The 26189-nt window shown below is 48.7% G+C and overlaps 1 protein-coding gene across 5 annotated transcripts; it reads right to left on the bottom strand.

The window, feature by feature from the left end:
• Nucleotides 1–97: 97 nt before the first annotated feature.
• Max (MYC associated factor X) lies at nt 98–26189 on the bottom strand. Of its 5 annotated transcripts, XR_001236780.1 has the most exons (7): nt 25977–26189; nt 25242–25268; nt 16148–16255; nt 2617–2740; nt 2115–2199; nt 1637–1854; nt 1413–1505 (listed from the first exon to the last, which is right to left on the bottom strand). XR_001236780.1 is itself a non-coding variant. In XM_005399108.2 (5 exons), exons 1-5 carry the CDS (start codon nt 26010–26012, stop codon nt 1318–1320), a joined length of 483 nt encoding a protein of 160 aa, XP_005399165.1. In that variant the 5' UTR covers nt 26013–26189; the 3' UTR covers nt 98–1317. The 5 variants fall into 5 exon arrangements, 3 of the variants coding, with proteins under 3 accessions (XP_005399165.1, XP_005399166.1, XP_013377344.1); XR_263290.2 differs by lacking the exon at nt 1637–1854 and having other exon boundaries at nt 1421–1505; XM_005399108.2 differs by lacking the exons at nt 1637–1854; nt 2115–2199 and having other exon boundaries at nt 98–1505.

Genomic DNA, 26189 nt, shown 5'->3' with positions numbered 1-26189 from the left:
CCCACGGCTCCTCAGGGGGGCACACAGGCCGAAGCCTCCAGGACGCTCTTCTGCAGCCTCCTGGCCTTTGCAGGGGCAAGAAGACACCACCACCACAAAGGATAAAATAAGTTTTTATTTATAGTCTTATAGTAAAGGGGGAAGCCTTAACTTGCAAGACAATTCTTCAGCAGTATGTACAACATACTTTTTATTTCCACGGAATGGAATCAAACACAGACAAAGACTACGGAGTATACACTAGAAATCAGCAAATGCCAGGAACAGAGTAGGAAAACGACAAAGAAATGAGGCCTACACATACAAACCCTTCACTGGGGTCTGCTGAGTGCAGCCAGAACCAGGGCCGGATCACACAGTGGAGGGAGGGGCCGGGCAGGAGGAAAGGAAGCGGGCCGGGGGAGGGGCCCCACTGGGGTGCGGGTTTAGTACCAGGTAAACTGCTCTTGGTATTTACATTACAAAATCAGTTGGCTCTATTTCTTAGAAATGTACATGAAAAGAAAGGAAGATTTGATCATTACTTTATGAATCTGTCGCTTTGCCATTCCGACATCATCAGAAACAGGGGTAATTCACTCAGATTCAAATTTCAGTAGCAGGAAATAAATATCAAAACATCATCGCCGGCCCTCAATACAAAACCCCCACCCCACCCGCCGCTGCCCAGCGCCCCGGTGCGGGCGGCACGTGCCCTCGGCCAGGCTGGCTCCCGAGGGAGCAGGAGTGACACACGCCACGCGCTCCGCGAACCCGTCCCCACTCTCCTTTACACCGCACACTTCTCCAAGGACCTGGTCTCTCAACAGGAGCGATACACAGCGTTTTAGAAAAAAATCCTTACAAAGGCGGAGGGTAATTCTGATTACTCCAAACTGTTCGCCTTCTTGAAGTAAAGCAGTTCACAGATTCGCAGGGTCTGTCACGGAGGGCGTGGCCGGGAGGACAGGCCACAGCGCAGGGTCCTCCAGGCGCCAGCCCGGCGGGCCGGAGGAGCTGCTGGCCGGGCAGGACACCGTGGGCTCGGCGGTGCGGCCGGCCGTCTGTCCTCCACAGAAAGAGCTGCCATGTCAGGGTGTTTTGGTTTAAAAAACTCCTGGTGGGGACAGGGAATCCCTGAAGGGAACACAGTTAAAAAAACAGTGAAAATGGGGAAGGAGAACAAGAGCTGTTGTCCAAGAGCGCCTACATAAAAATAAAAATTAAAAAAAACAGAGAAAAAATAAAGAGTCTCTTAGAAGGTTCCGAGGGGACTAACGACGAGGCGAGAGGAGACGACAGGGAGACAGTTCTTATTGCTGGCCTGCCCCGCGCAGCTTAGCTGGCCTCCATCCGGAGCTTCTTCCTGCTCTGGGGCTCTTCGGGCTCCGACTCCGAGCTGGAGTCCGAGCCCCCGTCGAAGGCAGAGATGGCGCTGCCCTTGGAGTTGGTGTAGAGGCTGCTGTCCGAGGAGGGGTAGTTGGTCTGCAGTTGGGCACTCGACCTCGCTTTCTCCAGTGCTCGGACTACAAGACAACCAAGGAGCGCGTTACTACCGTCTGGAAGCCGTCGGGCTCCAGGCCGGGCCCCGAGGCTCAGGAGAACTCCCTTCTGGCGGCTGCACACTCCCTTGCCCTCCCTCCGCTCCCAGCTGGACCTGGGGGCCAGCAGACACGGCCGTCACTCTGCCATGACACCCAGCCCCGAAGAGAAGGCTGTGATGCCAACACCCTGCCACGGAAGCCCAGGTGTAGTCCGGAGCACGAGCTCCTGTGCCAATCAGCAGTGCAGCGACACAGGAGAAACGGCCGGGCAGTGCCAGGCCCCACAGGGTCTGACGGCCGTACCACCGCAGAAAATGACGTTAGAATTGGGCTGGCCAAAGAAAGATTCTGGCTTAGCATTCGCGTTCGATCCACTTGGAATGGCAAGCTGGACACTGGGAAGCAAGTCACCAACACACACAAAATGCCTGGGCCTTGGGACAGCAGCCCCTACATGCAGGCTGCTGGGCACTCACCAACCCCGACACCACCCGCTGCCCAGCCCTGGGTTCAGCTCGGCTCGAGCCTGAGAAGTCAACCCGTTGGTTTTATGGTTTTATGCGAGGTGTTCTAACCCAGGAGGTTACTTGCATTTCTTTTTACTTGCATCTTCCATGAGGGAGGAAGAGAAGTGAATTCCCCAGGAACAAAGAACTTGATCAGCTCTCGCTTTCCCCTGTGGTTGTAGGAAAAGGCGGGTGTGAGCACAGGAGAACAGCAGGGCCTGGCCCATGGCTGCCCCGAGGGCGACCGTCGTCAGGGGGAGGGCTCACTGCCCCCGAGCACCTGCAGTCTGGTACTTACACAGCCAGTTCCACTCCCGGGACCTCAAAGCTCTTTCTAGATGCCTGAGGCCAGGTGTGACCCGTACTGCAGGCAGAGCACCCGAGCCCCAGGAAGGGGAGAGAGCAGGCCAAAAAGACGTTCGCCTCCGTGCGAGTGCCTAGCCTATGTCCTCACGGCGGCTCGGGCGCCTCCCTGGCTCGGCTCTAAGGCCCCCTGTGCAGGCCCGGGTGCGGCCGGGCTGCCGCTCACGCTCGCTCCAGGAGTGGCTGACTGCAGGGCCAGTCGCCCCACAAGCTCAGCTGCTCACCTTGCTGCTCCAGAAGAGCATTCTGCCGCTTGAGGTCATCGATATCTTGCTGGTGTGTGTGGTTTTTCCTTCGCATGTACTGGATATATTCTGTGGCTTTGTCTAGAATTTGGGCCCGGGATGCCTGTTGCAATATGAGAAAAAGCACAGGGGACTAATAAAGACCAAGTCCAGGCAGTGAGGGAACCAGGCCTTTCTGCGGCAAACAGCCTGGGGGCTGGAAAGAGGCGGCCGAGGCGGGAAGGGGCCGAGGGAAAGTCACGGCCGGTGGCAGCCTTTGTGCCAGCGAGTCACGTGCTGCACAGAGCTTACCTCGCACGGTCTCGGCGCCGCCGGGAGCCGTGGCTCAGAGTGCACTGGCTCATTCGAAACCACCGGCTACGGGGGCAGCCTGGGCTCAGACTCGGGTCTGCCTGACTCCCGAACTCGTCCTCCTCCCGTCCCCTCTGGTTCTTTAGGTTGCTTTGAAGTCTTTGCTTGGCTATGCGTGAAAACATCAAAATGCTAAAGCTCGGGCCGCTCACTCTCTGCTAGGGCCTGGCTACAGGCTGCTGGTCCCGAACGACAAGGACAAGAGGCTGGCTGGGCTGGATCTCCCACCCCCGGCTGCCGACCGCGGCTGTTCAGTGTTCCCAGCGGGACCACGCGGCTACGTCACTGTTCTGCCTTCCCGGCTCGAGAGGCTTTCCTGAAAGCTGCCGCTGCTCGATGCCAACACAGGCAGGGCAGGAGGCTGTGCCAGCTCGGGAGGCAGCCGCACTTCCATAATGGCCACAGACGCCTTGGGCACTGCCCTATCAATAGAACGGATGTCACGTTATCGCAGGCCTGGCTTTGTCTGGGAGAGCCCCCAGGCTACACGCACACCAGGGATACCGCGGCCAGGTGGCCGGCCAGCCCAACTGGCAGAGTAGTGCAAGGCCACGGAAGGCCGCAGGCTGAGGCGTGCCGTTCATGCCATGGGGCTCCTGAGCAGCGCGCGAGCTGCTTACTCAGAGCAGGGCAGTTCTGCACAGCTCTGTATTACAGCTCGGGGCTTTTTCCCAGAGCACAGCGCGGGGGGAGTAGAGACAGGCAGAGGTAACAGCCGCACTCAGGCTAGAAAAACTAGCCTTTAAAAAATCCTAGAAATTTCAACTCATACACCTCCAGGCAAGCTGGGAACAAGAGAGTTTATTCACCAGTCCTTGAGTTTATTTACCAGTCCTTGAAAGTCCTAGAATTTCCAGGCTTTCCTCTCTCGGTACTTTTTAAGGCAGTCTCCTTAAAAGAAAATCATTCACATTCAATCATTTATCAGGTGGGAATCACGCGCAAGGTACTGGGGAGACATGGTGAGGAGACGTATTCGTCATGGCTTCTCTGCCCAGAGTTTACTTCAGTATTATCTATAGGGACAAATCCCAGGCAGCACCGACAAGCATAACCTGACAGCACAGATGACAGAAGGCACGAGAAAGGTGGCTCCGGGCCAGGCGCCTCCACGCCGCATCTCGCAGGACACACACTCCTCCGGAGACCAGGAACCCTGCGTCAGGCGGAGACGGACCTTGTGCGAAAAGGTCGCGCTAAGCAGGGAAGCGGCGTGGCCAAGGGCGCGGGCCGGCACGCCCTCAGGTGGGCAGGCAGGAATGGGAGGAAGGCAAAGCGCACTTTAGGTGCTGTTTCCACTTCTGCGCAGGGCCTTTCTAGGGCCTAGTTATTAGGAGACACAATGAGAGGAAGGGGCCGTAATTAAGAGGGGCAAATGAGAATACTGTCCTGTCTGAGTACTGCAGGCGGAATGAAAGCGGGCCGGCAGCAGGGCCGGTGCGGTCTGCAGACCGGGAGAGCTCCACAAGGGGGTTGCAGTCACCGCGGGGCTCCGGGCCGGCGGACGCACTCCTCTCCGCGCTGCTCCTTACGGATGAGATTCTCGAAGACCCCACCTAGCTCTCCACACGTTACCCTCTCCACCACTATGACTGCTGGGCAGTCACACCCTGATTCCTCTTGCAATTTGCTCATTTCAAAGCTGTTTCTCAAGTAAGAGTGCCCCGAAGGCAACACTAATAGAGACAGAGAAAGAAAAGGAAAGAAAACAAAGAAGAGACTAAAGCTGTAGCTTAGGCACAGCCTTTGCCCGGCATGTACACGGCCCTAGGTTTGATCCCTAGTACTGCAAAAACGAACTTACAGGTGCTCAAAACAGAACGCCTTGGGAACCAGCGGCCAGCGCGAGGCCCACACATGCTAAGCACAGCTCTTCCTCCACCCCCAAAGCAAGCAGTGCCCTGGGTTGCTCGGGGCACCCCATCCCCCAGCACGTTCAGAAGAACGGTTCAGGGTTACCTTTATTCTTCCTAAAATATGCAACAAGAATTAAAACACAACAAGAAAAAAAAAACACAAAATACAGAATGTTCCAAAAATCCGCATGTAGTCCAGGAGAAAAAAGCACAAGGTTGACGCTAGAAAATGCTACATTAATCTAAAATCCCTTCCTGTCTTTCCAGACCACACAGGACCGTGTGAGCAGTCACCGAGTAAGGTGCGGGCAGGCCCTTCCTTGGCTTTATGAGTCCGTAACACACACAGCCAGGGCGAAGCCAGCGAGAACCCCTGGGGTGCACGGTGTGAACTCGGAGCAGCCCACGCTTTCCAGTGTTTTTCCTCTACCCGATAAGTCAACTGACAATGTTCACACCGGCGCGCTGACCAGACAGGGCGCTCGGTGGGGACCCGCGCGAGCCCAGCCTGCCTGCTTTCACAGTTAGAAGCACCGCTCCTGAGTCTGTCTGAGCAGACGCGGCTCTGTGGAACAGCATGGAAGCAGCCCTGGGACGGAACGGACAGGGCTGAACAGACGCGGCAGGAGCGCTGGGGTTCTCACAGTGCCGGGGGTCAAGCTGCTCTTTCGCATCTGGGAGCCACACAGGAGGATGCTGGGCAGCCTTGCCAGATCTTGTTCCAGATCTACGCTTGCACACAGCAACAGAAATTATGAAGCCAGGTATGGTTATGCAGAGCTGTAATTCCAGCACTTGGGAGGCTGAGGCAGGAGAATTGTTGGGAGTTTGAGACCAGCCTGGGCTACAAAGTGAGCTCAAGGCCAGCCTGAACTGCACAGCACGACAGTCTCAAAAAGACCAAAAAAAAGGAAACACAAGTTCAAGTTCTGCCTCAACAACTCAGTGAGACCCTGTCTCAAAATTTTTTACAAAACATAAAGGGCCGGGGGGTGTAGCTCAGTGGTTGCCTGGAATGCATGACACCGTGGGTTTAAGCCCCAGTATCCAAAGGGAAAAATAAACGATAAAATAATGGCAGCAACTAAGACTTAGCTGAGTACTTACTACATGCCAGACAGCCCCACACAACCTTCCAAGTATTTTTTTCTCTATTTTATAAAAGAGAAAACCAAAGCACAGCTGGGCGTGGTGGCACATGCCTGTAATCCCAGTACTTGGGAGGCTGAGGCAGGAGGATCATTGCGAGACCAGCCTGGGCTACAAAGTGAGCTCAAGGCCAGCCTGAATTGCATACTGAGACCCTGTCTCAAAAAGACAAAAAAAAAAAAGAAAACCAAAGCACAGAGCTGTAACTAACCCTATGTTGTGTAACTAGTAGAAAGCAGAGCTAGAATTTGAATCCAGCCCTCCAGAACACCCATATTTTGGGAACGCAAGGAGGCTACAGAACCAATAAAAAAAGGTCATTAGAGTGCCAGAGGTAGTGGCGCACACCTGTAACTCCAGCACTCGGAAGGCTGAGGCAGGAGGATCGAGTTCAAGACTGGCCTGGGCTATACAGCAAGACCTTGTCTCAACAAATGAAAAAAAGGTCAACAGAATTGCAGGGACAGCATTGACATGGGGGGGCGCAGCTTTGAGGAGCAAAAGGAGGAGAGAGAGACACATTTGCTTAGCAGTGTGTCAGTGCAAACTAGCGCAGGCCTTTCCTTGGAGGCGTGAGAGCAGAGCCCATGGTAAACTTGCTCCCCGGGTACAGGCTGCGCCCACAGTGAAGCACTGCCCAAGACCGGTCTTTAGACTCTGGCTGAAAACAGGAGCTTGTAATGACAGCAGCACTGAAGGAAGGTTGTTTTTCTTTCTTTTTCCTTTTAAAGACCAGTGAGAAGCAAACAGGCTCCTGGCAGAGAAAACAGGTACAGGGAAAAGCCTGACGACTGGAGGCAGCCGGAGCGGGGTGGGAGAAGGGCACACCAGCCCCTCGCAGTGCTGCCAGCCTGGTGCCTCTTAGCAGCAGGTGGGCAGAAACAAAGCCTCAGGGTGTGGCAGTGGGGGCCGGCAGTCCCTGCCCTTCCTGCTGTAGCAGCTGCCTGGAGTGTCCGCGCACCCCCGAGGCCCCACTTTCTTCGCACACAGCTTCAAACTGTCCAGCGTCACAGCAAGAATCAAATACCTATCTTACAAAAGGCCCCAAATTAGAAACTTTCTGTTTTTTTTTTTTTTTTTGGTACCAGGAATTGAACTCAGGACCTTGTGCTTGCCAGGCAGGCGCTTGTGCCACTGAGCTGTATCCCCAGCCCACTAGAAACTTTCTTTTTGGAGACAGGACCATGCTGTGTAGTTCAGGCTGGCCTGGAGCTCCAGCCAGTCCTCCCGCCTCAGCCTCCCGAGCGCTGGGGTTACCACCGTGCCACCACGGTGTGTGCCTCGCACCCAGCAGCATTAGAAGCTTCTAAAACGCCGAATCACTTCTGAATTCATTAACACTAATGCTTAGGGTCAAGCCCAAGGTTATTAAGTGGTTCTCAAAAGTTTTCATTTACAAGGCAAGAGTTCTACACACTTCTAGAGTTGTTCTGGGAGCCAGGATCTGGGTAGAATGCCCGGCTTTAGGTGAAGCAGAGAAGAGTAGCACTCCCGGCCAACATGAGACCACCATCCTCCCGAGGTGCCAATGCTGAGCTGGGGAAAAGCGACCTCAGCCACACTGGCCACTCTGTCCCTTCACTGCAAAAGTGAGTCCTCTCAGACTGATGTCTCAGCTGCCTCGCTCCCAAGAACCAAAATGCCACGTCTGGAGCAACGGAAAAAGGACTGCCTGACTCACCAACTCACGTGTTTTGCTTTATACGAGTTATTTTTAAGAAAATAAACCATTTTTTATTTTGTGAAACCTACACAAGCTTTTACGTACGCTGAGGTAAACAAACAGAGGGCTGGGAAATAGTACACCATCTTCTTTTTTTTTTTTTTTTCTTTTTGAGACAGGGTCTCATTATGCTGTTCAGGCTGGCCTTGGGCTCACTGTGTAGCCCAGGCTGGTCTCAATAAACCATCTTCTGAAAACCAAACTTAACAAATCTACAAGATAAATGTGGGTCCCTGTTAAGTAGCTCATTAAAGAATGGAGTCTCAGCAATGCCCCCAGGGAGGGTGGAGAGCTGTGAGACCCTTGAATGCTTTCTACTCTCAGGCCTGCCTGGCCGGATGCAGGACCACTGTACTGACTTTCCTTTGGGACAGGGGGCTGGGGATGTAGCTCAGCAGCACAAGCGCCTGCTTGGCAAGCATGAGGTCCTGAGTTGCCCAGGCTGGGCTTGAACTTGCGATCCTCCTGCTTAGCCCTCCCAGAGTGCTGAGATTACAGTACGCACAACCACGCCAACTGAAACCTTGCATTTCTTCCCTTGTGCTCTGGAGCCTGAAACGAAGTTGTGGCACTTCACCATCAAACTTTGATGGTGACTGATGGGGGCACGTACTTCCCAAAGAGGAGAGCGAGCTGGTCAATAAACACGTGGCAAAGTATGTACTCTCGTGGATAATGAAATACAAAAGAAGTGACTATCTTTTGCCTGTTGCATTAGTTGCCCTCTTAGAAAACCTCAGTTAGGGTAAAAATGTGACTCTCAAAACACTACCAAATGATTGCCTTCAGAATTTGCTTGAGAAAGAAGTGAAAGAACGAGGACATGAAAATAATTCTCCTGAAAAATCATCTTGGGAACCTACGGCAAAAACCCAGATGCTCATACCCTTGACCCAGATCCAGCTCCTGGGATTCTTGTCTATGGGCCATGGACCAGAACGGTGGCCCATGCACCGCCACAATGTTCATAACTACATTATTTATACAACTTAGATCTGGACACAACCCAAAGTGACCAACAAAAACAGCCTAATTAACTAAATATAAATGCTACACTGCTTGTAGCCGGGCATGGCGGTGCATGCCCGTAATCCCAGCACCCAGAAGGCTGAGGCAGGACGACTGAAACAGGTTCAAAGCCAGCCTGGGCTACACAGTGAGTTCAAGGCCAGCCTGAACTGGCCTGTCTCAAAAACCAACTGGCCTGTCTCAAAAACCAACAAAACAAAGAGGTAACAGGTGTGTGCCACCACGCTCGGCTACTAATAAGCACTTGAAATGTGACTCCTCTGAGCTGAGACACGCTCTAAGTATAAAATACACACCAAGTTTGTGGGTTTTTTGGGATAGGGTCTTGCTGTTAGTTCAGGCTGGCCCTGAACTCGAGATCCTCTTGCCTCTGCTTTCCAAATGCTGAGATTACAGGCATGCACTACCACACCCAGCTTCAAACCAAGGTTAGTAAGACTTAGAGCCAAGAAAGTGATTTCAAATTGAAGTCATATTTATTTTGAAATATTTCATTACTATTAAAATTAATGTCACCTGTTACTTTTAATGTTTTCCTGTCTTGCACAAAGTTTAATCGTATTTAAACTAAGTAAGATGCATTAAGGCCATATTGCTTTTATTGGCCCATGCCTGTCACAGGATTTTAGGACAAAGGGAGGTGGTAGTTGTGTTAAAGGAACAGACAAGGGGAACTTATGTTTTTCCTTCCTATTTTTTTTACAGTTTATGCAACTTGGTTCTTGGACAAAAAAGAAAAAAAGAAATGCTAAAGGGACAGCTCAGTGATCGCTTTGCACCCTTCCAAATTCCGAGATGCAAAGGAGATTAAGTACAGCCTCCTCTTGTCTGGTCTTCCTGGGAGAGCTTTCTGACCTTTGCAAGAATCACCTTCAATTAAATAAAACAACTATAGAAATAAGGAAGCAGCAGGAGGTCCACAAAGGGCCACTGGGATTAGCGGGCCCGCGGCTGAGCTGCCGGAAGCGAGCCTCGGCACAGGAGGCGGAGGCTGGGGGCGGGCCGGGGGAGGGGCGCAGGAGGAAGTGCCCAGGACGGGGGCCCTGGGCAGCTCTCTTCAGTCTGAGACCCAGCCACATCTGGGCTGCGAGGTCAGAGCTGGGTCTTGAGGACAGAACTCAGATAACCCAAAAATTCCATTTTGGGGAGAATGGGTCGACAAAGCGTCGTCCATAACTCACTAGGAGAGAAAAAAAATGGGCAGGTAAGCTGCATTAATTAGAGAGCACAGAATTAGGGCAATGAAAAGCATTGGTGATTTTTGGCAAAACACACACAGCTTATAAGGATCAAATAAATACATTTACAATTATAGAACCTGTAGTTTAAAGCAGACTTAGCAGACATGAGCAACAACTGTTTCATGCAGACAACTTAAGCAGGCGCTAATGCTGCAGGTGGCGTCTGGACAGGTAACACGTGAGTAAGACGGCAAAACAGAGAGGGCTGTGGTGTAACCTCCTTTCAAAGGCAATCGCCCCAGGAGCCCAGATCCCACGCGGACAGCGCTGCTGAGTGAGCTTCCACAGGAAAGACCCACCTCCCAGAGTAAAGCGGCCAGGTCGGCAGGGAGCCTCCTGCCCTCGGTTTAATACTCACTGTGCTCCCTCCCGTGTGCCAGGCACTGAGGGGAAAAAGATGAAAGGAAACATGTTCCTGACCGTCACGGTAATTATATGTAGAACTATACCAGTCAAGTGTTCAGAGAGTCTTTGATTTTAAGAACGATCACATTCTAGCCAGGTATGGTGCCACATGGCTGTGAGTTTGAAATAAGCCTGGACTACACAGTGAGTTCAAGGCCAGCCTGCACTGAACTACATAGCAAGACCCTGTCTCAAAAAGAACAATGATATTCTAGCTGGGACAGGTGGTACATGCCTGTAATCACATTCTCTTGGCAGGCTGAGGCAAGAGAATCCCAAGTCTGAGTTCTGCAATGGCAACACAGTGTGATACTAACTAACTAAATGGCTGGGGATGTAGCTCATGCAAAGACCTTGGGTTCCCGCCCCAGTATTGAGGGGGCTTATCACATTACTTGTACAGGTTTATTTGGCTTCAATGTCCACCAGTGAGGGGAATCAGACTTTGATGTTTTAACCTCCATTTGATGCTTATTATTCCTAATTATTAGGTTCAATCCCCTTTCCTAGGAAGAGAGCAAGACCTTCCAGAGTAAACGCCATCTATCAGCTCCTTAAGCCTCTAGAAGTCCCATGAGGGCCTCACTTTCACAGGAAACAGAGTTGGCTATTGCTGGTTTTCCCCTGAAGGGCTGAGCCAGCCGCTACGACCCCGCCCCGCGTCACCACTGTGGGTGGAGAGCCTGCCCTGTGCCAGTGTCTGTGAAGGGACCGACGAGGGCAGCCCCGCAGCGCCCCACACCAAAACCCAGACAACCTGGCCAACGCGGACTAGGAAGAAACCCTACTCCTCTCTGCTTTCACCTGAGACTTACATTCTATTTTCCACATAGTTCTCTATCCAGCAAGAAAAGATCCAGAGCACAACTGCCCGAGAGAGCAATATGCATGATAAACAGGCATTTAGGAAGAGACTTTAAAGATGAGAAGTCATTGTAAACTGCTGCATAGCTGAGCCTGGCGCGGTGGTGCAGGCCTGTAATCCCAGCACTCGGGAGGCTGAGGCAGGAGCATCGTTGTGATTTTGAGACCAGCCTGCACTACAAAGTGAGCTCAAGGCCAGCCTGAACTGCATAGGGAGACCCTGTCTCAAAAAGACAAAATAAATAAAGACGAGAAATCATCTTTAAACTGCTGCATAGCTGCAAACCGCAATGGTGATAGTAACTACTGCTAACGCTAATATAATCATCTTGGCATGGACACCAGGCCTAACTTATGGGGTGGACAGAGTTGTACCTCTACATCAAAGCAAACTGGAAAAACGGAAAAAGCAAACTGAGGCTGACCACCAGTCTTGCCACCCACATACACACAGTGCACTGTTAACACTCTTAGTACCTCATTAAAGACCCGGAAAACAAAGAATGACTTCTGTTAGTTACTATTTCCCTATGTAAAAATGGGACCAAGAGCCAGGCGGTGGTGCACTCCTGTAATTCCAGCACTCAGGAGGCCGAAGCAGGAGGATCCTTGTGCGTTCCAGGCCAGCCTGGGCTACAAAGTGAGCTCAAGGTCAGCCTGAACTCCATAGCGAGACCGTCTCAAAAAAACAAAACAAAACAAAAAGAACCACCAACTCTAATGATATTTCCTAGGGCTCAGTGCAGCTATGTAAACTCAGAACGTACAGACTTTAAATGATTCTCAACCCTGCCCTTTGGGTTAGCTACATAGGCCACTGAGGAGTGTTTTCATAGTGGCCCTAGAATGACATACTGCCAAGAGAAATGGTTCTACCTTGGAGAAGCTCTGAAGATAATGACAAAGTGTAATCAAAGTTTCTCTTCTTTTTTTTTTTTGAGACAGGGTTTCACTGTGTAGTCCAGGCTGGCCTTGAACTTGTGGCGATCCTCCCAAGTGCTAGGATTACAGGCATATAGCACCACCCTTGGTGATCAGGGTTTCTTTAAAACATTCTGACACCGCAGTGTCATAGAAAGATGGAACTTGGCAGCTACAGCCCCAAGTTCTAGGACACCTTGCTAGAGACTGAGACAAGATCTTGAGTTATTTCCTTATCTCTAACAATTCCATCAGCCGGAGCAACAGCAGCAGCGTGATTATCTGAAATACCATAGTATACTTCACAGCGCTGCTGTGTGGATTTAACTTTACACTGCAGCGCAGATGTTAGGTGCAAAAAGTGAGCGTTCTTTCCGACGTTTATGTTAGAAACACAGGAAACAAAGGGCAAATAGAGTTTGGGTCGCACATTCGAAGTTTCTCGCTTTTGTTTTTCTTGGTTAGGATCCTCTACCCTTGGTTAGGACCCAATTCAATCAATATCGATCTCTCTTAAAAAAACAAAAAGGCGGCCTGGGGATATAGCTCAGTGGCTCAAGCGCCTGCTTAGCAAGCGCAAGGTCCTGAGTTCGATTCCTAATACTTCCCCAAAAATAAATAAAAAATAAAAACCAAAAAGGCTTAGGACAAAAACGACAAAAAATCCAACCTAGAACACAGAGATGCTCCAATCAAAGGAGCCTGGAACAGGAGTGAACAGATTCAATCAAAGGCTTTCCCTTCAAGAATCTGAGCTAAGCTCCCTAAAACTCACGTGGTAAAATAATTATTGCATAACTGTTTACACAATGTCACCACCTTAATTAGTGCAATGCAGAACAAGAATGAGTCCATTTCCTTTGGGTCAAATACCACATTTTCTAAAACATTGCAACATGTAGTAAAAACGCAAGCCTGAGCGGCTAAGGCCTCCTTTAGCCTCCCTGCACCTCTGCAACTGCTGGCAGACAGAACGACGAAGAGGCTGGGCTCAACCAAAGCCAACAGGTCACAGGACGGGGCGTGGAGAGAGGGAGTTTCTGAAATTACAATGCAGTTAGTCAGTTCTCAGATGGGGGCCTGGCTATCGGTTCTAATTCCCCGAGACTGCTCCCCTCCCCATAAGAAGCCTGAGCTGACAGTAGTTCCTGCTCCCACCCGCTCAGGGATTCCTTCAGCTGCTGGCCTCAGGGCTCCTCCCTTGGCCAGGAAGGCTCCCTGTCCCTGCCTCAGGGATGCCACTCCATTTGCCTTCCCCCACCTGAGGCGGTCATTCACTTGGCTGTCCTTCACTTCCTCTGACTTTGCTCAATGCCAGCTTGCCAGTGAGACTGTTCCTGTGTGCCCGGAACGGAAACTGGAACCCGCCAGGCATGGTGGTGCACACCTGTAATCCCAGCACTAGGGAGGCTGAGGCAGGAGGATCATTGCGAGTTCAAGACCAGCCTGGGCTACAAAGTGAGCTCAAGGCCAGCCTGAACTGCATAGCGAGACCCTCTCTCAAAAAGACAAAAAAAAAATAACAGTAAGTTTTATTTTATTTTTCTTCATACCTCTTATCACACAGGGTATGAATATATACATGTATGTATTTTTTTTTTCCTGTTTCTTTTTCTCCTTCTGTGGTACTGAGGATTGAACCCAGGGCCTTTAGCTGTGCTACATCCTGAACACTTTCTTTATCTTTTGAGAGCATCTTGTTAGGTTGCTCAGATGAGTCTTGAAATTATGAACATTCAAACTCAGCCTTGCAGGCGTGTGCCACCACACCTGGCTATATGTTTTATTTATTACCTCATTTTCTATTATTCCTTTATCAGAGTAACAGCTTTCCCCCTCCAGCTGCTGCTTTCCCAGTGTCTAGGACAGTGTTGGGCAGACCTCAGGAATCATTACAGACCAAGTGAAAAAGAACAAGTCAAACTATTCCGTTTGTAAGGGTACCAACTTCAAGCCTTCAGCTTGGTTTTTTTTTTTTTTTTTTGTCTTTTTAGAAAGGGTCTCACTATGCAGTTCAGGCTGTCCTTGAGCTCACTTTGTAGCCCAGGCTGGTCTTGAACTCACAAAGATCCTCTTGCCTCAGCCTCCTGAGTGCTAGGATTACAGGCACAGGCCACCATGCCCAGCAAAGGTAACAGCCTTCGGCTTTCTTAAAGCAAGGCAACAAGAGGATTTAGGGTAATGAGACTGTAAGTACTTATGGGTGAATGTTATGGCAGTGTAACAGGCTAGAAAAGGAAGAGGTATAGTTGTGACCTATGCTCACTCTTCCAGTGTTCTCAAACTTAAGAATGCCTGTTCATCATAGATGCAGACACCCAGCTTGTCTCCAGGAAAATGGTTCAGTAGTCACTCGATGCGGATGGTCCACAGCTCACCCCTGGGGAAGCACCACCACGGCACCACTCCTGGTTAGATGTGAGTTCAGGAGACAGAAGCTGCTGTCTGTGTAGCTCATGGAAGTGATGTCATTTGACACCATGGTACAGGCATGAGCACTGACTCTCAGAGCTCAGATTAGCACAAGACAATCTTTTGTACGTGTGTACTTTGACTAAAAGAGTGAGTCTCCCCAGTCATAAATATTTCTTGTGGTACCTGAATGTTACCCCAGGTAAGTACTTCGGTTCAAGGTCATTAAATCAAGTCCATACCAAGTAGGCAGAATCTGTGGCAAGTTGTGGTTTTGCAATACCAGGTATTCATATGGACTGTTTTTATAAAGCTCACGCCTACCCCATTCTTTAGCGACATGTGAAGCCACACCTTAGATAAAGTACAAAGCACATGACCTACCAAAATATAAACGAAGTAAATCGTAACAGCTCCAAATCTGATTTTGGATAAACAAGCCCAGGACCCCCATTACAATTAAATCAGGGGAGCCCCTCAAAGTATACTTATGAACAGACACTGTTCTTAACAAAATAACTGTTTCTTTTCATTCTTTATTTTTAAAAATGATTATTATTTTGTGTGTGGTTCTGGGGATCAAACCTGAGGCTTTGGGCTGGGGACATAGCTCATAGCTCATAGCTCAGTGACGTAAGTGCCTGCCTGATAAGCACAAGGTCCTGAGTTCAATTCCCAGTACCAAAAAAAAAAAAAACCCTGCGGCTTTCACGAGCTAAGCAGGCACTCTACTACTGAGGAACACCCTCCAGGCCAAAATAGCTGTTTCCTTAAACAGTGGGTCACTGACCTTCCAAAAAAAAGTTAGTTCTTCCCAGTTTTCCACTTATTTCCCTGAAGAATTATAGAGTAGCCAGCTACACCCTTTGTCAAGCATGGAACCAACTGTATGAACAGAGTTTTCTCCAAATTCCAAGGAACGACCCTAACCCACAAGCTTTTACTCAGTGTCTGAATGTAGACACAGCTGGTGCCCAGCCTCCAGGGAAAATACTAGTCTGTGAAGGCTACCAGTGTGGAGGTGAAGGAGAAGGGCGGCTACGTTTTTCCTTCTACTTCAAATGAGCGTGTCTCCTTACTCAAATATTTTGCTCCAAAGCTTAAAGCGCTCTTTACACACCTTGGGAAGAAGGGCTGGGGCGGGAAAGTCACTGATGCCCAGGTGGGCTCGCGAACATGCCTGGAAGCCTTCAGTCACAGTGAGTGCGACCTCTGCACGCTAAAGCAATTCTCATGGCAGTCTAGCGCATCACTGACCCTGGCCCTCTTCAGTGAGATGCCAAGCTAACTCGATGCTACAGTGTAGTTACAACAGTGTCGGAATTAACACACTATATATACCAACTTTGCAAAACACTCCCACCTAGGTCTTACACGTATTTTTGCCATGGATAAACAAAAGTAAAGAAGCTGTGCAATGATCTTCCAAAGAATCAAAATATAAGGGAGTCATTCCTCTGAATACCTCTGACTGTCTTTCCAGATAGGTGAGTGTCCTTCTAAGCTCCATAAAAAGGTCCAAGCCAGTGGTGGCCAAGCGGCTTCCTCCATAAACTCACCTTCTCTCCTTGGAGTGACGGAACCGAGTCCCGCAAACTGTGAAAGCTGTCTTTGATGTGGTCCCTACGTTTTCGTTCCAGTGCATTATGATGAGCCCGTTTGTCAGCCTGGAAGAACGGGAGAAAGAGTACGTTAGGAATGTCGCTCCTGTGGCTTGGTACAAGGCGACGGGGTACAGCCTGGAAGGCTATGCCGTCAGCGCTGTCCCTCTGCGTGGACTGGGACGACTGTCGAGGTGGGCAGCTAGGAGGCTCCAGAATTAGGCTCTGCTAAAGGGGAGAAAGGGGTGAGCGAGGCTTGCCACAGGAACGTCCAAAGCAGCTCGACGCATCCAGCTCATGCATAAGTAAAATCGAGTTATTCATGGGGACAAAGTGCGACTCTCCTGCAACATCCGTGTCCCCAACTTAATTATGTAGCAGCCGCCAGTCCAGGGCTGGGAGGTGATCAGGAAGAGCTCCTCCAGTGAGCTTCTTCCTAAGATGCGATCGCCCCGCTCTAAGAGATGGGGAGGTGGGGAAGGGGTCGAGTCACTCGTACAGGACGTCTCTCCATACAGAACCCACCGGTGGTGTACTTGTCTCCAAGCCCGCTAACAGGCACTCATTTCACCCTTTCATGAAACTGTGTAAAAGAAACTGAAACCTCTAGAAAACCCAGCTGCGTGAATCCAAGGTCACTATGACAGTCCTGACAGAGATGCCAGCCGCATTCTGAGTCCCTGTTTCTTAAAGCAGATCCAAGACATTATGCCGCCAAGGGCTTTCCTTCACACATGCTGAGCCAGAGAGGCACTTCTTAGATGGCGGGCCTTCTGACACCCACACACTGTCTTTGCAGGTACTGCTGCATACCAGGCTAATGTGCCAGTTTTTTAAATATCCAAAGCAAAAGTCTTTCTCCTGTTAGAACCACAAAGAGCAGCCAGCTGAAGAGAGCAAAGACTGCCACGTCAGGACGGCTCAGCAGCACTCCCAGGGAACAAACACAGTGCAGGCAGCACCGCAGGGAGCTTCCGCAGCCCCCATTAAAAGGACCTCTCTAAACTCCACACAAACCCAAAGCAGGAGCCTTACCACACGCACGCTCTGGAATACACCCATGCAGTAAGCCAGCCTCAAGAGGTAAGCCTGTGTGTGACAAAGCAGGGTGGCCTCATCAATCCACCCGGACACAGGACCAAGAATCTTCAAAAATGAAGCAAGTGAGCGCAACTAACTTGGTTTAGCACAAAATAACACTGCCTCCAATGAATTCTTACACACTCAACAAAGTGTACGGACAAAAACCTAAAAAGACGAGAGCTCAGAGAATGAGAAAATTTGAAACTCCCGTATCTAATCCTAAAAGTCCAAGTCATTCCAGAGGAAGGAGGCTAGGAGCAGCTGTGGTCACTTTAGTCACTTCCCGGTCGTCAAGCACACACGTCGCAGTCAGCCTGGCGAAGGGGGCAGGCCATTCCGGCATGGCCAGGGTCCTCCACAGCACAGCCCTTTCCGGGAAACAGAAGCTAGGACACTTTTAAAGCTGTCCTGTCTCAAGTATGAATTCACTACACAGTGCATATTTTCTGAACTATATCAATGTGTGGAACAGCATGAGGGAAATGGGGGGGGCAATCAAGCACGGAACCTGAAGATAACACATTCCCGCCGATTTGAACCACCAGTGGTATGCGCATGACTGTCCCATGGGGCAGCTTGTACCACTGGTTGTACAAATGCATCTAATCACTTGTATCCATCTTTTTACCAATACAATTAAGTAAAAAGCCACCCGGTGGGGTAGTCATTCATGTAGCACCAGTGTTTTAAACCACCCGCAGTGAGAATTACAGCCCCATCATGAAGATGTTAAAGGTATCATTACAATGTAGAGCAAAAAAAAAAAAAACAACTAAAGATGCCGACTAATAGTAGAATGAAACAGCTTTAAGAAATAAACATATTTTCAGTAGCTACTCCTTTTCTAACTCACTGCTCCATGTAATCATCCGTACAAGGTAAGCAGGGCTGGGACCATACCCGAGGGCTCAAAGGCTGACGGCTCACACTTGGTCAGTGTCTGCTGTATACTTTCCAACTCGGTCTATTTACATGCAAATTAATCGCGCAGCCCAGGATACTCCTGTCTACTAAATCACCCTGATTCCTGGCCCTCCTCCCAGCTTAAGGCTTGTGCACAGAAGCAGCGACGCCAGAGTCACCCACAACTCCCCTCTGCTGATACAAATAAAATTCTTTTTCTTTTTTTTTTTTTGAATCTGGGAGAGCCCTGCAAATCTCAAATGGCTAGAATCAAGTTGGACTTGGTTTCACGCAGGCCTGCCCTACAGGCATGGAGCTAAGTATAACCTAACACCAAAACATCCGCACAATGCACCAGCCCCCTCCCGTTCACTGAGTCCTGAAAGGACTCAAATGCACAAGTCTTTCGGTTAGAGGGTTGTAAGCGAACTTGGCTGTAGCCCATCAGCAGAAATCTTGGCTTCTCATCTAGGAAGTCAGCCAAGTTTGAGAAGTTGGCTCAACAAGGAAAGGCGGCAGTCCACCGCCTGGTAGAAAGCCTGGACTGGAGACTGTTGTTCTCAAAGTAGTGGATGGAATTTCTGTGGTAGTTCCAAGCCCAATTTAACTAGCAGAAGAGTGGAATCTTAGACCAATCCCTGATGCCATGTCCACCCAAGCTGCTACACCTCACTGGAGTCCATTTTAAAGTCCCTGAAACAATGGCAAGGATGTCTTTTTTTCTGGTCTCAAGCTTCATCTGTAACAGCAAGTCAAAAACATGCAGAACTAACATGACTAACTCTAGGCAACTCTAAATTAAATGATACTGCTAGTGGCTTGAATAAGCACACAAAAAACTGGAAAAACTTTTACACAAGGGTAAGAATTTTCTTTGCATAATATTTCCAAACCACAGATCCAGCCAGTTTGAGCCCCCTCCCAAACAACCTGAGAGGCCCCGCTGCCAGGCTTATCACTATCCTGTCACTTGATGGCAACCCTTTTCCAAAAGCCCAAGTGCTCCAGGGTGAGAAAAAATGGGTGGAGACAACCATATAAAATACCTAAGGTCCTCCCACAAACTCAGAAATTTTTTTTAGAGCCAAACAACTGGGTCTTGAACAAATAAAGCTCAACTCAAATAAGCAAGCTTTCTCTTACCTGTACCGGGAAGGACATATCTGCTAATGAACTCGATGAAATGTATTAGACACAGTTCTAGGAGGTAACAGGTCTTCTTGGGCTATTCAGCAGGCCCAAGCAGCTCCCCTACCAGTCCTCTAGGAGCAGTGGCTGGAGGCTGCTTGCTCTTCAAGTGCAATGAATTTGCAGCTTCTGCCAGAAACCCCTTCCTTTAGGGCAGTGGTGGTGACCCCATGGCATGCCTACCAGAGGGCTGTTTACATCATCGAAAGCTCTAAAAGGTTTTAGGGCATCCCAGAGTAACAGAAATTCTAAGGAGCTAGCTGGGTGAGGTGGCGCACGGCTGCAGCTGAGGCAGGAGGATTACCCAGAGTTTGAAGCCATCCTGGGCTCCATAATAAGTTCAACGCAAACCTGGACTACATAGCGAGACCCATCTCAGAACTCCTCCCTCCAAAACAAACAAGCCAGAAACGCTAAGTGATACCAAAGAGTGGCCTACAGATGCTCACCAGGAACTATGGCACCAAACGACTTCCAGTTTTGACATCTATCTCTGCCAAGTTTTTTTTAACTTGGCCTGTTTTATTTCTACCGAACGTTCCATACAGGCAGCAAAGTAAAAATCTTCACTTACAATTTGTCCATCTCTGACTCTTATAAGTATGTGTACTTTAAGTGTGGGTATCTGAAGGCAAGTATTTTGTTGTCCAATAAGTTATTAAACTGGCAGTAGGCCACTGAAGCTAAAGAGGTCAGAAATGAAGGAAATCTCTTAAAATTTTTTCTTTTCAAACTCACTGCACAGAAAAAAGCATCTTCATTCAAGGTATTACATGTCACCAGCCTTACTCTCTGCAAACTGTAGGTAAACAGCATGGGGAAATAAAATGTTTCATTATTCAATGATGCACATGCTTGCAAGCTACTAATCCCTCTTACATGGGGGAGCTTCTCAATTCCAATACAGAAAGTCCACAGCATACAGGAACTTGTGTTGCCAACTAAATATTGACTGCCATTAAGAAAATGAACAGTTGTGCTAAGTCTAGTGGCATATGCCTATAATCCTAGCTACTACAGAGGCTGAGGCAGGAGGATGGCGGAATTGAAGGCCACCTGAATTACATAGCGGGACCCTATGCACACCGCCCTGGGGTCCAGTGCCCACACAGGAACAAAAGAAAAAGTTTGCATTTAAGAAGGAAGACACTGTAGTGTGTTGCTTATTATTAAGCTACTCTTATTGAACATTAAGGGCACCAAAAATACAAAGGCTCAACGTTCCATCTGAAAACATGTATTTATTATTTCTGATAGATAAGAACCAAATAGAATAAATAAAACTGCACTTCTAAGCAACTTAAACCATTCACTTTAAAAATCAACATGAAATAATAGCCGACTGGGACAAGTCTAACTCCCTAGGATCCCTAGCAGGAAGGTAGTATTTCAATTTCCCAACGTCTCTCCTGCTTAAAGCCCATCACCTGGCATGCATTTCTGTCATCTAATGAGTACATTTGTTTCTGAGGCTTTTCCTATCTTTCTATGCCAAGAACAACTTGATAAGGAACATTATCTAAATATGACATCACAGCCATTTGACATTTGAAGGGAGGGTACCTTGGTCAGGAAATTTAACCTGAAATGCAAGTCTGCTTCATCGATCAGCTCTTGCAGCATTACCGGCACCTTGAGAAAGCCTTTTAAATATAAGAACGCCTTTTACTCACACAAGCACGTTCAGGGAATAAACCTGGAACTGCCATCACTGGCAGCACTCTAGGCAGAGACCAAGTACATGCACTGGCTATGTGCAACAGATTCCATAATTTCCTCAGTGTAATAAATTCCAGTTTCAGAGGCAAACAAACTCAATCTCTTCCAAAAACACAATTTCTTAAAAAGCAAAGAGCTCTGAAAAGTTAAAAATACTTCACACCAGAAAGCTCCAGAAGGGAACTGCACAAATCCATCTGCAAACCCCTAACAGGTATTCTGTAACCGCATCGCATCCAGCTGACAGGAAGGCCAGTACAGCAGAAAGGGCCACGGGCTTCTGGACCAACCCTCGAATCCCTCATTTCTCTCTCATACGCTTTTACTCTTTGCCACAGAAAATAAGCAAAAGGTATCCCTTGCACCAAATATCTGACCCAGAAACTTATCATTAAAATTCAACCTTTTGGGGGGCTGGGAATACAGCTCAGTGGCCAGGGGCCCTGATAAGGAGCGTGAGGTGCCGAGTTCGATTTCCAGTTCAAAAAAAAAAAAATCCAAACTAAAATTCAACCTTTTTCCTCCAAATGATAATAAACATAAGCTAACTGCAGTAAGATTCTGCGATGCACTGAATTTAGTGACGTAGTTTGGGGCTTCTTTCTCTACCAAAGCTCACTGGTCTCTGAAGAAGCTGTTTTCCATTTGCACTGAGGCAACAGAAACATTCGGCAAATCAGTTTCACTTTCTGTTACCAGCCAGCCTCACTTCCCAGTAGTGTTTCTGCTGAGTGCACTGCATTTTTAATGTAGTAAGGCCTAGATATGGTCGTGACATTATAAAACATGAATGAATGCCGTTTTATATTAGAACCCACAAAACATTTCCTAAATAACTTTAAAAAGTTCTTTTCTAGTCCTAAATATATGGCTGTTTATTCTCTACATCTTTTTCTCCTGAATGTTCTTTTACCCAAGCAAAACAATGTAGGTTTCCCCTCAAAATTTAAAAGATCTGGGCTGGGGATGTGGCTCAGTGGTAGAGTTTTCTTGCCTGGCATGCACAAGGCTCTGGGTTTGATCCCCAGCACCACACACAAAAAATCCCAGGTGTGGGGTACATGCCTATAATCCTAGCACCCTGGCAAGTTTGAGCCCAGCCTGGGCAATTTAGAGACTTAGTAAGACCTGCCTCAAAAAAAGTGGGGGTTGGTGCTGGGGCTAGAGCTCACTGTGAAGATCCTGGATTCAATTCCAGCACTGGGAAGAGGGGGAAAGAGAAATATATATATATAAAATTTTTTCTTTCTATTCTCAATCTCAAAAAAAATTGGAATCCTTTTTAGCATACCCATTCATAATAGCTGTCTGCTATATTGTAAAAATGTCTGTATACCACATCTACTTTTACTGTCCATGCTTATGACAATCTTGTGACAGAAAATTAACTCTCAATAAGGAGATGTATCAAATTAAAGCCCTGACGCCCTAAGTTGAATCCCTAACATCAAAAACAAAACAAAATAACCAAGAGTCAACCTTTCCTTGTCTACCTCTCAAGATCAAAGGAAAAAACCCTAGGTGTCAAATCAAACTCATTTAGACAAACAAGATTACATTCCAGGAGAGTGGGAACATTTTAATAATTTAGTAAATGAATCTATACCAACATCCATGTGGATAAATATATATATAGGTATATATATATATTTTTTTTTGAGATAGTCTTGCTATGCAATGTAGGTGGCAATCCTCCTGCCTCAGGCCCCTGAGTGCTGAAGTACAGGTATGAGTACCATGCCTGGCTCACTGGATGAATATTTTGAAAAGCGGAAAGTTTTCAAGGACTGTGAACTGGGGCCGGGGATATAGCTCGGTGGCACAAGTGCCTGCCTGGCAAGCGCAAGGTCCTAAGTTCGATTCCCAGTACCAAAAAAAAAAGAGATTCTAAGAACTGTGAACTGTGAGCCAGGCAGATGTGGTGGCACACTCCTGTTATCCCAGCACTTGGGAGACTGAAGCAGGCAGGAGGATTGCCACAAGTTCCAGACCAACCTGGCCTACGTAGTGAGAATCTGTTTCAAAAAAAAGAACTGTGAACTAAAATTTCCCTCTCCTTGGAAAGTCAATATAATTCCAATTGAAAGAATGATTCTGGCTGATGGTGGTACACGCCTGCAATCCTAGCCCTCTGGGAAACAAAGGCAGGAGGATCACAAGTTGCCAGCCTAGGCAACACAGAAGACCCTGTCTCAAAAAAACAGGAATGGTTCTACAAAGGAAGTTTTAGCATACCCATTCATAATAGCTGTCTGCTATATTGTAAAAATGTCTGTATACCACATCTACTTTTACTGTCCATGCTTATGACAGTCTTGTGACAGAAACCCTTACCCTCCAACTCTGATGAAACCTAAATGGGGAGGAACATTTTACAACTGGCTACCTGGAGGACAAAAATATATAAAAATAAAAAACAAACTGGGCCCTGAACATCAAGGATAACAGTAATTAAAATAAAGGGCTGAGGCTGGGGATTTAGCTCAGCGGCACAGCGCCCGCCTGGCAAGCACAAGGTCATGAGTTCCATTCCTGGTACCGGAAGAAAAACAAACAAAACAAAACAAAATAAAATAAAATAAAGGGCTGTAATTTTCAAATATATGTATAACTATTAAGAATGTGACACTACTTCAGAAAGAAAAGAAGCAAAACAAATTATTTCTCAGTAACTATATTATCAAGGGACAATCTTAAGATCTTGAAAACAACTACATCCTTGGGCCTTACAGAAATATCAGCTCTCGATAAATAAAATTTTCCTTAATGCCTATCTGCTTGGCCAACCTGCACAATCTTTGACTGCTATAATGAAGAGCAGGTACAGTTTAACTGAGCTCGCCTTTACTCAGTGATCATTACATTCTTATGCCAGAGATAGCCACACGGCATCCTGCAGATTCTTAACCAGCCACCACACACTTGCTCCATTCACCATTTTAAACACTAGAAAATAGACTGGGGGTATAGCTCCCGGATATAGTGCTTGCCTAGTTTCTGCAGAGCCCTAAATTCAATCCCCAGTCCAGGAAAAAAAAAAAGATTTGCCAACACTGAGCCCTCACTCCCACCTTTCCACCTACCAACCTGTGCGAGCTGAGCGGAGGCTGCCTTTTTAGAAGCGGCAGGTAGGGGATATAGCTCAGTGGCATAAGCGCCTGCCTGACAAGCACAAGGTCTCAGTTCGATTCTTGGTACCAGAAAAAAAAAAAAAAAAATTGCTCCCAGAAGCAGCAGGTCTCTCCAGTCTGCCAGTCCTCACTTCTTCTGCCTAGACTTTCTCCTTGACTAGTTCATTGCTTGGCTCCCTTAGGCAAATGAATTTATGATCCCACGCGATACACTTCTTGCTGTTCCCAACTCTGATATACTTGTTTCTCTAGATTTATGATCTTCTTTTTCTCTCTAATCTATACCCACATTACTGTCTCAGACTACAGATGAAAGATCAGTATCTACCTAAATCCACCAAACCATCTACTGAGAATATTAATATCAAACCCTGAGAAGTTACTGGTAACACTACATGGTTTCACCCATCCCCTTTCAGCAAAGCTGTCTCTGCAATGCCACTTTTAACAGTTTGTTTTATCTCTCTCTTCAACTCAAGACACTGAGATCAGAAGCCTCGAGGCTTTCATATCTGACCTGTAGCTCCTCTCCATTTCCAATTTTTGCATTAGAATGCTACGTTGTGTGTTGTGTTGGATTCTATAGGTCTACAGCAGTCACATGACGTGGCTAAAGATGATTACTGCATGAGGGTTCAGCTTCACACAACTATGCAGATATAGTTTAAAACCTACTGTTCCTAAATAAATCTTCTGACCACTTTGCCCTGAAATAATACTACCATTGACTTCGGCATGCTTTACTTTTCATTACTCACTTACATAGTGGCAGCTGGATCCCTCATCTGAAAACTACCTTACAATCCGGTTCTTTGTAGGTGAGCCCCTCTCACCTACTCACTAGAATTTACCACCTGAGAATCACGGGATTTGCAAGTCCCCCTCCCCCAACCCCTAAGGCCCCCTCACCTTAGCTGTTAACTGCCTGCTACAATATTAAAAGTAATACCATGATCTCTTTTCCTCTGATCTCAAAAAGGACTAAAACTGAACAGAAATGAAAATGAAATGGAGAGTAGGAGACGTACCGCAGATTGAAACCTCGGTTGCTCTTCCTGAAATAAGAGAGAAAAAAAAATAGAAAATATAGAAGTTATTTTTATACATCGCATTGAATAATAAGAAAGAAAATGCCGGCGGCGGAGGAAGCGCGGGTGGGGAGTCAGCCCGACACCCCTCCCCCCCGCCCCCGACCGCGGGATCCGATAGCCGGGTAGGGGTCCGGAGCGCCGCCCCTCCTCCCAGGATCCGACCCCGGCTCGAAGAGGTTCGGAGCAACCTTTCCGCCCCTCGGATCCAGCTCGGGCAGCGGGGCTCTCCCAGCCCCTCTCGTGCTCCCTCACCCCCAGGATCGGCGGGTCCCGGAGGAGGGGACAGCAGACCACGGGGGCAACTCTCCAGCGCCGTCCCGTTGCCCACAGTCCGGACAATGGGATCCCGGACACACTTCGTCCCCGTCCCCGGATCCAGAGCAGGGCAGGGCAGGGCAGGGCGGAGCGGGAGGCCGCAGCACCCTCCTCCACCGGGGGAGACAGGGGTCCCAGAGATCGTGCGTCTGCACCCCTCCTGCATCCCCAGGAGGCCGCCCCGGCCCGGAGCCGAGAGCGGAGCGAGCCGGGACCGCGACGCTGGCTGTCCCAGCCCTAGCAGAAGGGGAAGGAGGCGGCGGCGGCCGCCCGGCCCCCTCCCGCCGCGCCCCGCTGAGAGCCCCGGCCGCTGTCCCCGCCTGACAACCCGCACGGGAAGGAAGCCCCAGGACTCACGTCGCTCTCCACCTCGATGTCATCGTTATCGCTCATTTCCTACGGCCCAAGGAGCGGCCACTGCAGCGGCGGCGGGGAGGGGGAGGGGCGGAGGGGAGGGGAAAGTCACCGACAACAACAAGCCGAGTGCCCCCACACACTCACTCACTCACTCGCTCACTCGCTCCCTCACTCACACACACACACACACACATACACACACAACACGGGCGA

Source organism: Chinchilla lanigera, unplaced genomic scaffold, assembly GCF_000276665.1.
Source record: "Chinchilla lanigera isolate Chin_1 unplaced genomic scaffold, ChiLan1.0 scaffold00065, whole genome shotgun sequence".
NCBI lineage: Eukaryota > Metazoa > Chordata > Mammalia > Rodentia > Chinchillidae > Chinchilla > Chinchilla lanigera.
Note: the sequence above shows the minus strand (reverse complement) of the source record. Positions and strands in the feature narration are given on the sequence as shown.

Excerpts from the sequence above, each read along its gene's own strand:
- Max (XM_005399108.2), bottom strand. The coding sequence starts at position 26,012 with ATGAGCGATAACGATGACATCGAGGTGGAGAGCGAC. Across the intron at positions 25,269-25,976 it reads ACATCGAGGTGGAGAGCGAC|GAAGAGCAACCGAGGTTTCA; the intron begins GTGAGTCCTGGG and ends CTCTTATTTCAG. Across the intron at positions 1,506-2,616 it reads TGCTCTTCTGGAGCAGCAAG|TCCGAGCACTGGAGAAAGCG; the intron begins GTGAGCAGCTGA and ends GTTGTCTTGTAG.